This window comes from Bubalus kerabau, chromosome 4 (genome assembly GCF_029407905.1).
Source record: "Bubalus kerabau isolate K-KA32 ecotype Philippines breed swamp buffalo chromosome 4, PCC_UOA_SB_1v2, whole genome shotgun sequence".
NCBI lineage: Eukaryota > Metazoa > Chordata > Mammalia > Artiodactyla > Bovidae > Bubalus > Bubalus kerabau.
In genome coordinates this window covers 89086068-89101207 of record NC_073627.1, presented here as the reverse complement: position 1 = coordinate 89101207, position 15140 = coordinate 89086068, and the positions used below count along the sequence as shown (strand labels likewise).

At 34.0% G+C, this 15140-nt stretch overlaps 1 protein-coding gene across 4 annotated transcripts in view; it reads left to right on the top strand.

The window, feature by feature from the left end:
• Positions 1–15140, top strand: part of FOCAD (focadhesin) — a 305178-nt gene that overhangs the window by 128890 nt on the left and 161148 nt on the right. For all 4 annotated transcript variants that reach the window (XM_055577935.1, XM_055577936.1, XM_055577933.1 and 1 more), the window contains 4 exons: positions 9357–9461; positions 9876–9977; positions 10505–10635; positions 12904–13030. In XM_055577935.1, coding sequence (XP_055433910.1) covers positions 9357–9461; positions 9876–9977; positions 10505–10635; positions 12904–13030 — 465 coding nt within the window. The remainder of the gene's footprint in view (positions 1–9356; positions 9462–9875; positions 9978–10504; positions 10636–12903; positions 13031–15140) is intronic.

Genomic DNA, 15140 nt, shown 5'->3' with positions numbered 1-15140 from the left:
TTTTAATATTTGAATATATAAATATATATACCTTAAACAACTTCTCAATAGATGGTTATCATTCTCTTATTGAGCACCTCTGGTTACAGAAAACTTACTGCCTTCTAAGGCATCCCACTCTATTCTCTAAAAATTTCTCTTAAAACTTCTTTTCCATATTAAACTCAAATATGCCTTTCAATTTGAACCTTGGAATTACATGAAAAACCTAGTTTGTCTTTTACATGTTAGCCCTTTAAATTTTGTAGGTAACTATTGCCTGTCTTCAATTCTTCTATAACAGGAAAACAGAGTTTCCTGTTTCTCTTTGTCCTTTTTCTTTGTGGTTATAACAACAAATTCTATTTATAGTATTTTTTTCTGGCATATGTTTTCCATATTGTATGGTGTTTTAATAATATGAAATTTTGTTTTGTTTTGCTTTTTTCTTTTAAGCTGATTTAGACATAATGTTGTATGTATATTGGGGGGAAATCTTGTCTCCTACATTTTATTGAATTTCTGATTTAAAAAAAAATACATTTATGTGATGAGACTCCTAGATTAGGAGATTTTTATTGTTTTATTTTTTAAAATTTCAAGCATAATTAAGAATGGATGGATAGTATAATAAACCTGATTGATTCATCCCTTAGCCTCAGCAACTATCATTCCCTAGCTGGGCTATGTCTTCGTACCCTCCACTCTCCAGTCCTCAGCTCAGAAATGTTATTTTGAAGTAAATCTCAGATTAGAGCTAAACTTCTTAAATAAAATTTGAAAATTTTCTCTTCAGAAACATTGTCATCACTTTTTACTCCCCCATAATTGTGTGAAAATGTTTGTCTCACTGTATCTTTACATTACGTTTTAGAATTTTAAAATATTTCCAACTGCAGTATGTGAGGAAACTATCTTGTTTTCATTTTCAATTTTAAAAATTAGTAGTGAGATTTAAAGTTTTTATTCACTGCTTTTGTTTTTCTCTTTGAATTTTAGATATGTATGTGTTGTCCATTTTGGAGGGGGTGGATTCTGTATTTACTTAAGAATCTTTGCATTCTTTATTTAAAGTATCAAATCTTTGATTGAAAATTGTATGTATGTGTGTTTTCTTTTTTGTAACTATTAGTGAGTACTTTACTTTATGGCAGAGATTGGGTTAGTTTGACTGGGTGTAGAATTCTGCATTTGGAACCATTTTTCTTCAAAATCTTATTTGTTTTCTAGTTCTATAGCTTGCAGTGCTGCTATGAAGAAACCCAAAGTTACTCTGATTCCTGAAATCCTGAGTGTATGTTTATGTGAACCTAATGTTGGTTTTTATTTTTCCTCTCTGGAAGCTTTTAGAATCTTCTTTTTGCCCTGGTACTCTGTAATTTCAATAAAGATGTGTATTGGTGTGAACCTTTTTTCATCTGTTGAACTGGTAATTGATGGCTTTTTTTTAATGTGGAAATCAAGGCCCTTGAATTCTGGGGAATTTTCTTTATTATTTTGTCATTAATTTCTTTCCCTCTACTGATCTGCTCTTTCTTTCTGGAACTTCTCTTACTTGGACCCTGAATTCTGTACCGGTCTTACATTTTTCGGGGCTTCCCTGGTGGCTCAGAGGGTAGAGTATCTGCCTGCAATGTGGGAGACCTGGGTTTGATCCCTAGGTCGGGAAGATCCCCTGGAGAAGGAAATGGCAACCCACTCCAGTATCCTTGCCTGGAGAATCCTTTGGAAAGAGGAGCCTGGTAGACTACAGTCCACTGGGTCACAGAGAGTCAGACACGACTGAGTGACTTCACTTCACTTACATTTTTCTTTTCTTTTCTTTCCCGGTTTTCTTCTCTCTACACTTTTACTTCACTTTCAAGGTGATTTCCTTAATGTTATCTTTCACCTTTTTTTGTTGTGCTAACATGTATTTAAATTCAGATGCTCTTAATGTTTTCTAAATGTTCCTCTGGAATTGTAGCCTCATAGTGAGATTTTTTTCCCGTAGGGAGCATGTAAATATTCACTTAAATTTTCTTCTAGATTCTTTTATTACTTTTCTTTGATATTTAATTCCTAAATCCATTTGGAATTCTTTTTCTTACATAGTAGTGTGTTAGGATTTCTCTTCTCCATTAACTAATCAGTTTTTCTAAAAACCATTCATGGATTAATCATTATCACCTTTTTCCCCTTACTGTTGGTTTGCACTGTTTCTATCATGGATGTCACTGTCAGTGTCTACTTACTAACATTCATCTTTCTAGTCTTATATTTTTCCTTGATGCAGAAGATTAGGCAGGATAGGAGTTTACTAAATCTGTTTTGTGTCATTCCTTAATGATACCCTGTCTACTCCAAGCAATTGAATGTCTTCTTATTCATTGTTGTAAGACATTTATATCAATCCTTTTTTATGTTTCTGACTTTTTTCATGAATTTTACTTCATCCTGGGTGTGAATCTTTTTGGTTAATATAGCTTTCTAGTCAGGTCATTTGTTTACCATTATTCATGTAAACCCTGTTTAATGTTCAGGCATTCATTTGAGACTGAACTGCAGCCTTATACAATTTATGGTATAAAATATCTACCACTTACTTATACTTCAAAAGTTTTTTGTCTGTGAAAAAGGAAAGTGAGGATTTGGAGTCGTACTTTATGTTCAGCCTATTTGCATTGTCCTTTTAATCTTTTTTTGCTTCAAGTGTACTATGAATTGGCTCACATTTACCATTGTCAGTCTTGCATAGTTTTTATTCCAATAAATTGATCTGACTGTCATAGCTTTGGGATCCTTGAGCAATTTACTATTTTAATAAATTCAAAAACATCGACTGTCTCTAGTTTTATTACATAGTTGCTTACCTCGCTGAGCTGTATTTAATTATATCTCATTCTTGGAGGGCATTCAAACTCCTCCTTTCAGCTCTCCAATGTAAGACTCATTGCCAGTGACAGACACAGTAGTAGAAATTGACTGTTCTGAACTGAAAGGAAAAATAAACACATTATGCTTTACTTATGGGACATTGGCTTTTAACTTTTGTTCTACCAGTCAGACTACAAAAGATTTAGATCTTACCATGATAGAAATGTATTAGGGCTTCCCTGAAAGCTCACTTGGTAAAGAATCCGCCTGCAATGCAGGAGACCTGGATTTGATCTCTGGGCTGGGAAGATCCCCTGGAGAAGGGAAAGGCTACCCACTCAAGTATTCTGGCCTGGAGAATTCCATGGTACAGTCCATGGGGTCACAAAGAGTCAGACCGGACTGAGCGACTTTCACTTTCACATTTTCATGACAGGAATGTAAAACAAACTTTCGTTTAGGAAGGAAATTTTATGCTTACAGGAATTTACTCATTATAGTTGTTATTTAGATCAAGTTTTTTAAATATTAGCAATTGAAAAAAGTTGTGGTTTTACTCCTTTGTCCCACTGGTATTTACATCTAATAGCATGATGATTACTTTCTGTCAACAATTAAGTTTTCTTATACCATTTTCTAAATATATAAATTGTCCAATTCTGAGAGAGAAATTCAGAAGACCAAGGAGACTAACCTAGAAATTAAGTTTAGGTAGAGAAAGGTCACGGTTACTTTCTTCCAGGTATTTCAGACTCTCCAGTGATATGGTACTTGAGTTGATCCATTCTAATTTGTGGTATTTCCTTGTTTATTCTTTACTCGGAGCTCCTATGTTGATGAACTTATTTTTCTATGTACTGGGAAATTCTTAGCTCAGATTCTAAAGATGTTCTGATAATATTGATATCTGGTAACACTTAACCTAAGAGGTAAATTTTTGTGATTCAGAGTTGTTTGGTCAGAGTACTGTCTCTAGGTACTTTTCTTTGCAAGTGGTAGGCTTTTAATAATTGTGTACCAGATGAAATATCTGCAGGACTATTACAAGATCTATCTTGCATATAGAATTTGAGCAGATAAAGAAATTAGGAGTGGTTTTTGCATTCTGAAAGCACTTATGATATGCTGGGACCTGAGATGCAAAGGCAATGAAGATGTCACCCCTATTTTTGGTAAGCCAAACTGGCAAGTACATGGGCTCTTCAGAGTTATATTGCTTTGCTTTAGTCCCAACTCCAGTATGTACTACTCTGTTATTAATACCTTGGGCAAATTATTTGGCCTTTATGAACTTCAGTTTTATCATTTGAAACATGATAATCATGATTTCTATAAAGTGCTAAGGAGAGCATTTGTAGTCACTGTTCAATAGATGTTAGCTGTTACTATTAGAGGAGTCATTATGGATCATATGCTCAAGCTGAATTGGAATAAAGCTAGAGTGAATATCAAACAGAAAGAAGATTGCCTAGTTGAGGCAATCTTTCTTCCCTTGACCTTATTTGACTCTCAAAGGTTAAAGGTCAAGACCCTAAGCCACTTATTTAGTTATAACATTATGAAATAATATGAACCACAGAAGAAAAAAAAATTACACTGTGTTTAGATTTCTTTGATGTTGCTGCATTTCTTCAGATTCTTATAAGAAAAAGAAATGATTAGCTTTTCAGCGCGTCCATCAGTGAACTGCTTTCTACTGTATTACTGAAATAATAAGTAATATTGTGAGTAGACATGTCAAATAATTTAGGAAGATGGAATTAACTGATGTTCAAAAACACCATAGTACATTATGTACGTTTTTTTGTAAAATAAATCACTAAAAAAACCTCTTTCACTGTTAAAATTATTTAAGAATTCTTTTATGCTTCTGTTTGTATGTACCATCCTAGCATATTCACTCTTTGTTTTATAAAATTTCACATTTTGCCAAATCACTATGCAGTACACCTGAAACTCACACATGTACACTAAATCAAGTGCACATCAATACAAATTTTAATCATGTTTTATCTTTTCACTTCTAACTTAACATATAATGTTACCACTGTTTTATAAATGGCAAATACCTTTGTATACATAAAATTACTTCCATATTTTCATAGGACACTCTTGTGCAAAGATATTTCAGCAATTATCTAAGGGAGTTTATAAAATATGGTCTAGGAATTCACTTTATATTTCAGGTCTAGTTTATAAAACATAAGTCAGAAAAGTTAAAGAAAACCAGATACCACTTTGGATATTTACCTCTTACTTCCATATGATGAATATGCCTTGAATTTTTTTTTCACTGGTGTCTTAATTTTTCAATGTTAATTTATAACTATCTCTTATATACTGTTAAAGTATAAGCTCTCTCATATTTTTTAAAAAGAGACTAGTTATAGACATTAATTATATCTCTCATCTGGAAACCAAAACGAATAATAACAAAGCCCTCTATAGTTCTCAATTTATAAGTGGATAGCCCTACTCATGATTTTCATTATAGGACTCTGAAAGATTATGCTGCTTTCTGCGTAACTTGTACAGTGTTGCCCACATGGATATTTTTTGTGGAATCCAGAGTAAAATTTTTCTACTCTGTTCTTTATATGATTGACTCCAGGGAGATGCTGAGTTTTGTCTCTCCTGCTTTTTTCTTATATGTTTAGTCCAATTATAGGAAGAAGACTTAACATGATAACTCTTTATCCTATTATATACAGCCTGGAATCTTGTGTTGTTTTCATTTCTCCCAGTATAGAAGGGAGGAGTAAACTGAGATCTGAACTTCCATCCTCATTCTGCCACTAACTTTGTAATTCCCTCCATGCCTTACCTCTATCATCTGTAAAATAAAGTCGTTTACCTAAATGAACTCAACAAGACTCTTCTGACTCTTAAAAAACAATCCCATGGTTCTTTTAAAAACAGTAGTGAAGAGCAGATAACATAAAATATACCTTCTTATCAAAATGAAGGTATACTGTATACAGGTTTTCGTCTTGCAAGGCTAAATTTCTGTACCCACTGAGCAAGTCCCCATTTCTCCCTTCTCCCAGCTCTTGATAAGCACATTCAACTTTCTTTTTCAAAGACTGGCTAGTTTAGATACCTCATGTGATAGAACCACGTGATATTTGTCCTTCTGTGACTGGCTTGTTTCACATAGCATAATGTCCTCAAGATTTACCCATATTATAGTATATGACAGGATTTCCTTGTGTATGTATATTCCACATTTTCTTTATCTATCCATCCATTGATAGTATTTAGGTTATTTCCATCTCTTGGCTATTGTGAGTAATGCTGCAGTGAACATTTTGTTGCTAAGTTGCTTCAGTCGTGTCCGACTCTGTGTGACCCCATAGACAGCAGCCCACCAGGCTCCGCTGTCCCTGGGATTCTCCAGGCGAGAACACTGGAGTGGGTTGCCATTTCCTTCTCCAATGCATGAAAGTGAAAAGTGAAAGTGAAGTCGCTCAGTCGTGTCTGACTCTAGCGACCCCATGGACTGCAGCCCACCAGGCTCCTCCATCCATGGGATTTTCCAGGCAAGAGTACTGGAGTGGGGTGCCATCGCCTTCTCCAGTGAACATGGAGGTGCTTAATATCTCTTTGAGATCTTGATTTTGGTTCCTTTGAAATATTTGATTCGAAACATTTTTAATTGCCCATGTGTATTTTATTATAGAAACCAACAGTGCCAGATGAAACAAGTCGAACAATTAAAGTTTCTTGACATTCCATAAAATATTACAGAAAATCTTGTGTTTCAATCAAAAGACTATTGTTGTAGAATAAGTAGCTAATAGCAACTGAGCAGTTAATTTGTGTGTGTGTGTGTGAGTGAATAAATTTTAAAAGAGACTACTGCCGGTACTGGTATTCTCAGAAGTGGGATTGCATATATTAGTTTTTAATTTTTTGAGGAACCTCCATATTGTTTTTCATAGTGACTGCACCATTTTACTTTTTACCAACATTGCTCAAAGGTTGCAGTTTTTCTTCATCCTTGCCAACAGCTGTTATTTTCTAGTTTATTGATAATGGCCATTCTAACAGGTGTCAGGTGATATCTCATCATGGTTTTGATTTGCATTTCCCTGATGATTAGTGATATTAAGCATCTTTTCATGTATCTGTGGCTGTTTGTATTTCTTCTTTGGAAAATGTCTGTTCAAGTCCTTTGTTCATTTTTTAATTGAGTTATTTTATTTTTTGCAATTGATGTTTAAATAGTTCATCCGTATTGATTCTGTTTTTATGGCAGAATAATGGTCTATCATATGGGTATACTACATTTTATTTATCCCTTCATCAGTTGATGGATATTTGCATTGTTTCCACTGTTTGGCTATTGTGAATTATACTGCTGTGAAGGTTCACATGTAAGTTTTTGTATGGGTATATGTTTTAATTTCTCTTGGGTAAATACCTATGAGTATAGTTACTAAATCATATGGTAATTCTATTTAGCCAATTGAGAAACGGACAGGCTGTTTTCCTAAGGGGCTGCACCATTTAACTTTCCCACTGGCAGTGTATGAAGGTCCTGATTTCTCCACATCCTTGTCAGTATTTGCTATGATCTGTCTTTTCAAGTCATCCTGTTTGGTATGGGGTGGCATATTACTTGGTTTTGATTTGCATTTATGTCATGGTTAATGCTGGTTGAGTATTTTTTCCTGTCTTTATTGGTCATTTGTTTGTCTTCTTTGGAGAAATATCTATTCAGATCTGTTACTCTTTTAAAATTGGATTATTTGTCCTTTATTATGGAGGATTCTTGATATATTTATATTCTGGTTCTGTAAGTCCCTCATTAGATGTATGATTTGCAGATATTTTCTTCCATTCCGTGGGTTCTTTTTATTTTCATTTTCTTTATAGTGTCTTAAAAAAATCTTTTTTTTGTTGTTGGCATATAGCTGCTTTACAATGTTAAGTTAGTTACTGCTATATTACAAAGTGAATCAGCTATATGTATACATACACATCCCCTCTTTTTTGGATTTCCTTCCCATTTAGGTCACCACAAAGTGCTGAATGGAATCCCTGTGCTTATACAATAGATTCTTATTAATTATCTATTTTATACATAATAGTGTATATATGTCAATCCCAGTCTCTCAATTCATCCCACCTCCTCTCTTCTTGCCCCTCCACCTCCCCCCTCCCTGCCACTATCCATATGTCCATTCTCTCTGTCTGTGTCTCTGTTTCTGCTTTCCAAATAAGTTCACTGTAACATTTTCTAGATTCCACATATAAGTGATATTATGTGATATTTGATTTTCTCTTTCTGACTTAGACAGTCACTAGGTCCATGTACATGTTTGTGAATTCCACAATTTCATTCCTTTTATAGTGTCTTTTGAAGGACAAATATTTTTAATTTGATAAAATATATTTTATTTTGTTGCTCATGCTTTTGGTGTCATATCTAAGAAGGCTTTGCCTAACTCAAAGTCAGAAAGATCTACTCCTATATTTTCTTTAAGAGTTTTACAGTTTTTGTTCTTACATTTTAGTCTAAACTCTATTTTGAGTTAATTTTTGCTCAAAGGTTATTAATGTAGTATGAGGAAGGAGTCCAAATTAATTCTTTTGTAGGTGGAAATATAGTTTTCAAAATCCGACACCAGTTTTCAAAGACTCTTCTTTCTCCATCATGTTTTCTTGGCCTGTCTAAAATCAATTAAGATAAATGACAAGTTTTATTTCTAGATACTGAGTTCTATTTCATTGATCTATATTTACATTCTTATTCCAGTACCACAGTATTTTGATTGCTGTAACTTTGTAGGACATTTTGTATTTGAGAAAGTTGATTGTTCAAATTTCATTCCTTTTCAAGATTGTTTTGGTTCTTCTGGATCGCTTATTTTCATATGAATTTTAGGATTAATTTCTCAATTTTGACAAAGAGGCTAGCTGGAATTTTGATAGGGTTTATATTGAATCTGTAGATGTATTTGGGAAATATTGCCATCTTAATAATAAAAGGCATCAAATCAATAAATGATTTGCTTTTCATATTTTATTGTGATATGCATAGGGATTGAAATATAAACTTGCAAGGAATTTTTTGTGTATTAATTCCCATAAAGTACAATTGATTTTAATTATTTTGTCTTGGAATAACATCACTGAATATTTCATTAGGTTGCTCATTAGAATTGTAAGCTTCTTTTTTTTTTTTTTTTAAAGAATTTTTAAGCTTCTTTAGGGCAGGATAGATCATAACTATTTTTTATTACAAAGAATTAATGTTGTGATTTTAGCGCCAAAAACCTAGAGTATTTAAACATGTATAAATAGATAGAACAAGAGCTCACAGGCAATTTAAAAATAAATAGGATATTAGTGATACTGTGAATTTATCATTAACAACAAATGGCTAACTGGCATTTTCTGTCTTTAAATTCATATATATTCATAGTATTCCTTTGGAGAAAAATGAAATAATGATTGCTTTATAGATTGATTTCTTTTAAAAGACATAATTTTTATGTTCTTTAAATTCATTTTAGGTACCGAATCTGATTCCAGTTTTGATGTTCAAATTAGGAAGACCACTGGCACCTGTGTTATACAATGATATCTTGTATACTTTACCTACACTTGGTGTTCACAAGGTTTGTATATTAACTGGTTTACTTGGGACCAGAAAGAAAGTGAGGCATGAAGAATACATTGAATTTTGTTTCTTACCATGTGAAATTTTGACCCTTTAATTTTGCTGCGATCACTACTTCCTTTGTTGGGCCAAAAATATTCGTTAAAATATTTAAGAATTAGTTTCTAAAATCATCTTTTCATTATGTTTTCCCACTGGCTTATATTGTCTGACATAGGATTTTTATGCGCCCAGAGTTGCTAACTAGCTCCTCCCAAAGCTATCTCTGACCTCTGAGAAGATAGGTAATACTGTAATAAGCTTCCATTTCAGTCTTTATTTTATAATAAGAGGTTTTTAAGTTTTTTTGTTACCATTGGGATTTTATCCACATTTGCATTTATGAAACCAAAGTTTCTTCAATGTTTTGTAGGTGTGCATAGGACAGATTCTACGAGTAATTCAACTTCTTGGAACCACTCCACAACTAAAAGCTGTCACTTTGCGCTTGTTGACATCTTTGTGGGAAAAACAGGTAAGCTCAGATACACACTTGTGTGGATATTAAGCATGTCCCTTTCACTGAAGAAAACAAATGTTGTCATTATTCATGACAGTCCTTTGATATAGTGATATTAGTGAGTGGCATAAATGATTGCATTGAGAAATTTTAATTTAGTGTTGTACTTTTGATCTATGAAGCTGTCAGTTGTGATTGACTCTCAGAGAGAAATTGAGAATAGAAAATCATCTTGTTTCCTTAATTTTGAAATCTGTTTTTCCATTTTTGTGAAAAAGTAATAGAAATTTAAGTGATTAAAGCCTTTGTAATTAGAGTGAGATTTTGCCACTTTTTTCCTAGTTTTATGAAATGAACAGTACATAGATCTGCAAGAAAATCTCTAGCAATCATAACAGCATTCTTCTTTGCTGATTAGAAGAAATACATTATAATTTGCAATGCAAATGTAAGATTTAGAGGTGAAAATGTTTCATAGAAGGAGATAATGATTATTCAACTCAAGTTGTAAAATTACCTTTTTTGTGAAATTGCCTTCTTAGGATCGTGTCTATCCTGAACTGCAGCGTTTCATGGCCATGTCCGATGTGCCCTCTCTGTCTGTGGGCAAGGAAGTCCAATGGGAGAAACTAATTGCTAAAGCAGCATCAATCAGAGATATATGTAAACAAAGGTAAGACATGCTTGACCCTTGGGAATGTATATCATGATACATATTTTTGCATTTATACATATATATATAAATGCATGATATATTTTTGCATTTATTTTGCATGATATATATATTTGTATTTAATCTTTTTATTGCAAGCAAGACACTCGGAAAGATAGGCAGAGGATATTTGAGTAAGAATAAATGAATATTAAGTGCAAGTGTCTGACTGTAAAATTTAGTAACATCAGACAATTACTTTGAGTAGCAGGCATGTCTTTTCAGGTCTAGTCTTATATCTAGGTTTAGCAGATATTTATATCCTTTTCTGGATAATAATTTAATGTTGTAATAAAACATAAAATGTTATGTTTTGTATTTTTCTATATATCAATTCCTCAAACCTAAGCAGTGGGTTATAGCTCAAATTGTTCTTTCTTATAGTCTCCTTATGTGATGCTTGATTTTTTTTTTTTTTTGATATATGAATAATAAATGCTGGAGAGGATATGGAGAAAAGGGAATTCTCTTCCACTATGGCTGGATATGTAAATTGACACAGCCACTGTGGAGAACAGTATAGAGATTCCTTAAAAACCTATGGTTGACTTTTATAAGATGTAAATAGAGAAGGCCTTATTTGTGACTCATTGAATGGAATTAATTCTTGGGAAATATTACAGGGAAGGAAATGATCTTGAATTCTTGTATATGCTCTGGGGTTTAAAAAGACTTGAAGATATTAGGGAGATGCTGCTGCTCTTCTAGGTTATGGGTAAATAGCTAGGCAGGAGTTCCTAAGATTGAAATAACACTAAGCAGAGCTCCACCTCATCAGATTTCTATTTTCTTGAATTAGGTCAAAATCTTTAATGAGGAAATAGATTTAACACATTTGAAATAGGTTGTAATCTTGCAGTTTCATGTTGATTGAACCACTGCACTGTAGAATTCTTAGCGCATCATCCTCACTTCTGTCAATGATGACACTGCGAATGGTACTTCCTGAAGTTTTGCAATGAATGAGTTGGCCTGGATGCTGATAATGCAGATGATTCTTGTGTTAGGTAAAATTTCAGATTAGACTGTATTTAAGCCTTAGCAGTTTTGCCTCTTTTCTAAGCTCCAACCTTTTGGCAACACAAAAAATCACTTGGTCTAAAAGTTATACACATGTATCCCAAGACCTCAGAGTTTAGATTCTCTTGAGGTATTGGCATGGAAAAAATTAAGAGATGAAAGCTGACATTTTAATTTTGCATACTTAAAGCTGGGGCTCAGGAGAGGTTAAATATCAGACCAGATCAGAGTCTGTGAAAAACTTATTTAGTGCACCTGTCAGTTACCACCTCAAGATCCTATCAAAATTTTCCATTTTTGCTAAATGATTTCCATTGGTGAATTTCATAGAATTCAATCAGGCAATTTTTTAATTTACATTTTGTTAAGTAGAGAGAAATATATCACTGAGGGGTTATAAAGAATGCAGACCTGAGCATTTCTTTATGAAGTTAAAAGCACTCTATAGATAGCACAATGTATGTGCAACAGAGGAATGAGAGGAAGAAGAGTCAGTGAATCTGGCACAGTTCCTGACATGAGATAAGTGCTCAGTCAGTTATAGTTCATATTATTATTAACTTTATCATCATACACTGTCATCATCATGGTAGGTATAACCATCTAAGTTTGTAACACTACTATAATCAGTCATCTTCTGATCTCATAACCCTGGCTTTACTGATGATCTCAATAAGGTAAGTCATTTCTTTTCACTACTACTATAGACTTGAGTTTTTGTTGATTCAGACAATAGGGTTTTTTTCTTCACATTCCTCTTTTTTTTGGCTCTGCCACACAGCATGTGGGACACTCGTTACCTAACAGGGATCAGGCTCATGCCCCTGCAGTGAAAACACAGAATACAGACTATAGGTTTTGTGATTCAGGGAGAATAAAATTTGTTAATAAGTGTCTTCTTTTTTGGGTAATAATATGAAAAATTAGCATGAAGTTATAGCAGAAATGATGAAGTTGCAAATCTTTGAAAAAAAAGCATATGGTTTTATTTGTTGCTGCTGCTGCTGCTTCTAAATCACTTCAGTTGTGTCTGACTCTGTGCAACCCCATAGACGGCAGCTCACCAGGCTCCCCTATCCATTGAGTATCCATGTTTAACAGGTATGAGGGTAAAGAAAAGCATTAATGTTTTTTATTCAGGCAAAAGACCTTGGAGTAGTAATATAGGTCTTTGACTTTAATCTTGTGTCTAAATGTCATTTCTTATAGGCCATATCAGCATGGTGCAGATATGTTGGCAGCTATTTCCCAGGTGTTGAATGAGTGCACTAAGCCTGACCAAGCTACTCCGGCAGCCTTGGTGTTACAAGGTCTTCATGCACTCTGCCAAGCTGAGGTGGGCTTTTTTGAATTGTTTTTAAATTGTTTTGTATAATTTGGAAGAAAATAATTTACAAGGCTTGTGCTTAAAAGGATGCAAGACAAATTCTAGTAACTGAAAGTCAGGCTGTTTATATCCAGAGATCTTTCTTTGTTCAGTAGACTGAAGCAAGATTGTCTACAAATTCTCTATAAAGGGGAGTCTTGAAACATGTAGACGTTTTCTAGAGGCTAAAGAAAACTATGCTTTATGTTCTTCTTCATTGTTATTTATTCTTGATAATATAAAATGAAGAATAATGCTTATAGAAGAAATCTTGAGTATATTTGCTTCTTGGTTCTATGATTAGAGAGCTTTAGAAGCAGAGGAGGCGAGGAAATTGACATGGTATCTCAGTTTTATAGATAGCAACAACTTTTGTTGGCTTGAAGATTGGCAAAAGATTCTTCCTTTTCTGGTGATCATATTGGGTAGGATGGATTAATGTTAGAACTGAGCCTCTAAATCATCTTCTAAACTGTAGACTGCTTCCAAAAGTACAGCACAGCAAAGGGAATCTTTAATGTTTTGGAGAAATGTAGTAATTACATCAAAGGTCATTCACTGACCAAACTAAATTTTTTAATATTTTTATGCAGTCTTGTAAGTAGCTTTATTATTTTTTTTTTAATGGAAGTTAATTTATAATATATTAGTTTCAGGTGTACAGCATAATAATTCAATACTTGTATAGATTATATTCCCTTTAAGTTATTAAAAAAATAATGGCTATATTTCCCTGTGCTATACAATAATATTCTTGTTGCTTATTTATTTTATGTGTAGTATTTTGTATCTCTTAATCCAATCCCCTTCCCTCATCCCCTCTCCTTCTCCCCACTGAGAATCACTTATTTGTTTTCTGTATCTGTGAGTCCATTTCTAATTTGTTATATACATTTGTTTGCTTTCTTTTAGTTTTCACATATAAGTGATAACATAGTGTATTTATCTTTCTGTGTCTGACTTATTTTACTAGGCATAACAATCTCTAAATTCCTACACATTGTTGCAGATTACAGAATTTCATTCTCTTTTATGGCCGAGTAATAGCTGACTGTGGCTCAGATCATGAACTCCTTATTGCCAAATTCAGACTTAAATTGAAGAAAGTAGGGAAAACCACTAGACCATTCAGTTCAGTTCAGTTCAGTCGCTCAGTCGTGTCTGACTCTTTGCGACCCCATGAACTGCCAGCACACCAGACCTCCTTGTCCATCACCAACTCCCGGAGCCCACCCAAACCCATGTCCATTGAGTCGGTGATGCCATCCAACCATCTCATCCTCTGTCGTCCGTTCTCCTCCCGCCTTCAATCTTTCCCAGCATCAGAGTCTTTTCAAATGAGTCAGCTCTTTGCATCAGGTGGCCATTCAAGTATGACCTAATTCTAATCCCTAACTATTATACAGTGGAAGTGAGAAATAGATTTAAGGGACTAGATCTGATAGAATGCCTGATGAACTATGGATGGAGGTTCGTGACATTGTACAGGAGACAGGGAGCAAGACCATACCCAAGAAAAAGAAATGCAAAAAAGCAAAATGGCTGTCTGAGGAGGCCTTACAAATAGCTGTGAAAAGAAGAGAAGCCAAAAGCAAAGGAGAAAAGGAAAGATATACCCATTTGAATGCCAAGTTCCAAAGAATAGCAAGGAGAGATAAGAAAGCCTTCCTCAGCGATCAGTGCAAAGAAAAGAGGAAAACAATAGAATGGGAAAGACTAGAGATCTCATCAAGAAAATGAGTGATACCAAGGGAACATTTCATGCAAAGATAGGCTGAGTAAAGGGCAGAAATGGTAAGGACCTAACAGAAGATATTAAAAAGAGGTGGCAAGAATACACAGAAGAACTGTACAAAAAAGATCTTCATGACCCAGATAATTACAATGGTGTGATCACTCACCTAGAGCCAGACATCCTGGAATGTGAAGTCAAGTGGGCCTTAGGAAGCATCACTACAAACAAAGCTAGTGGAGGTGATGGAATTCCAGTTGAGATATTTCAAATCCTAAAGATAATGCTGTTACAGTGCTGCACTCAATATGCCAGCAAATTTGGAAAACTCAGCAGTGGCCACAGGAG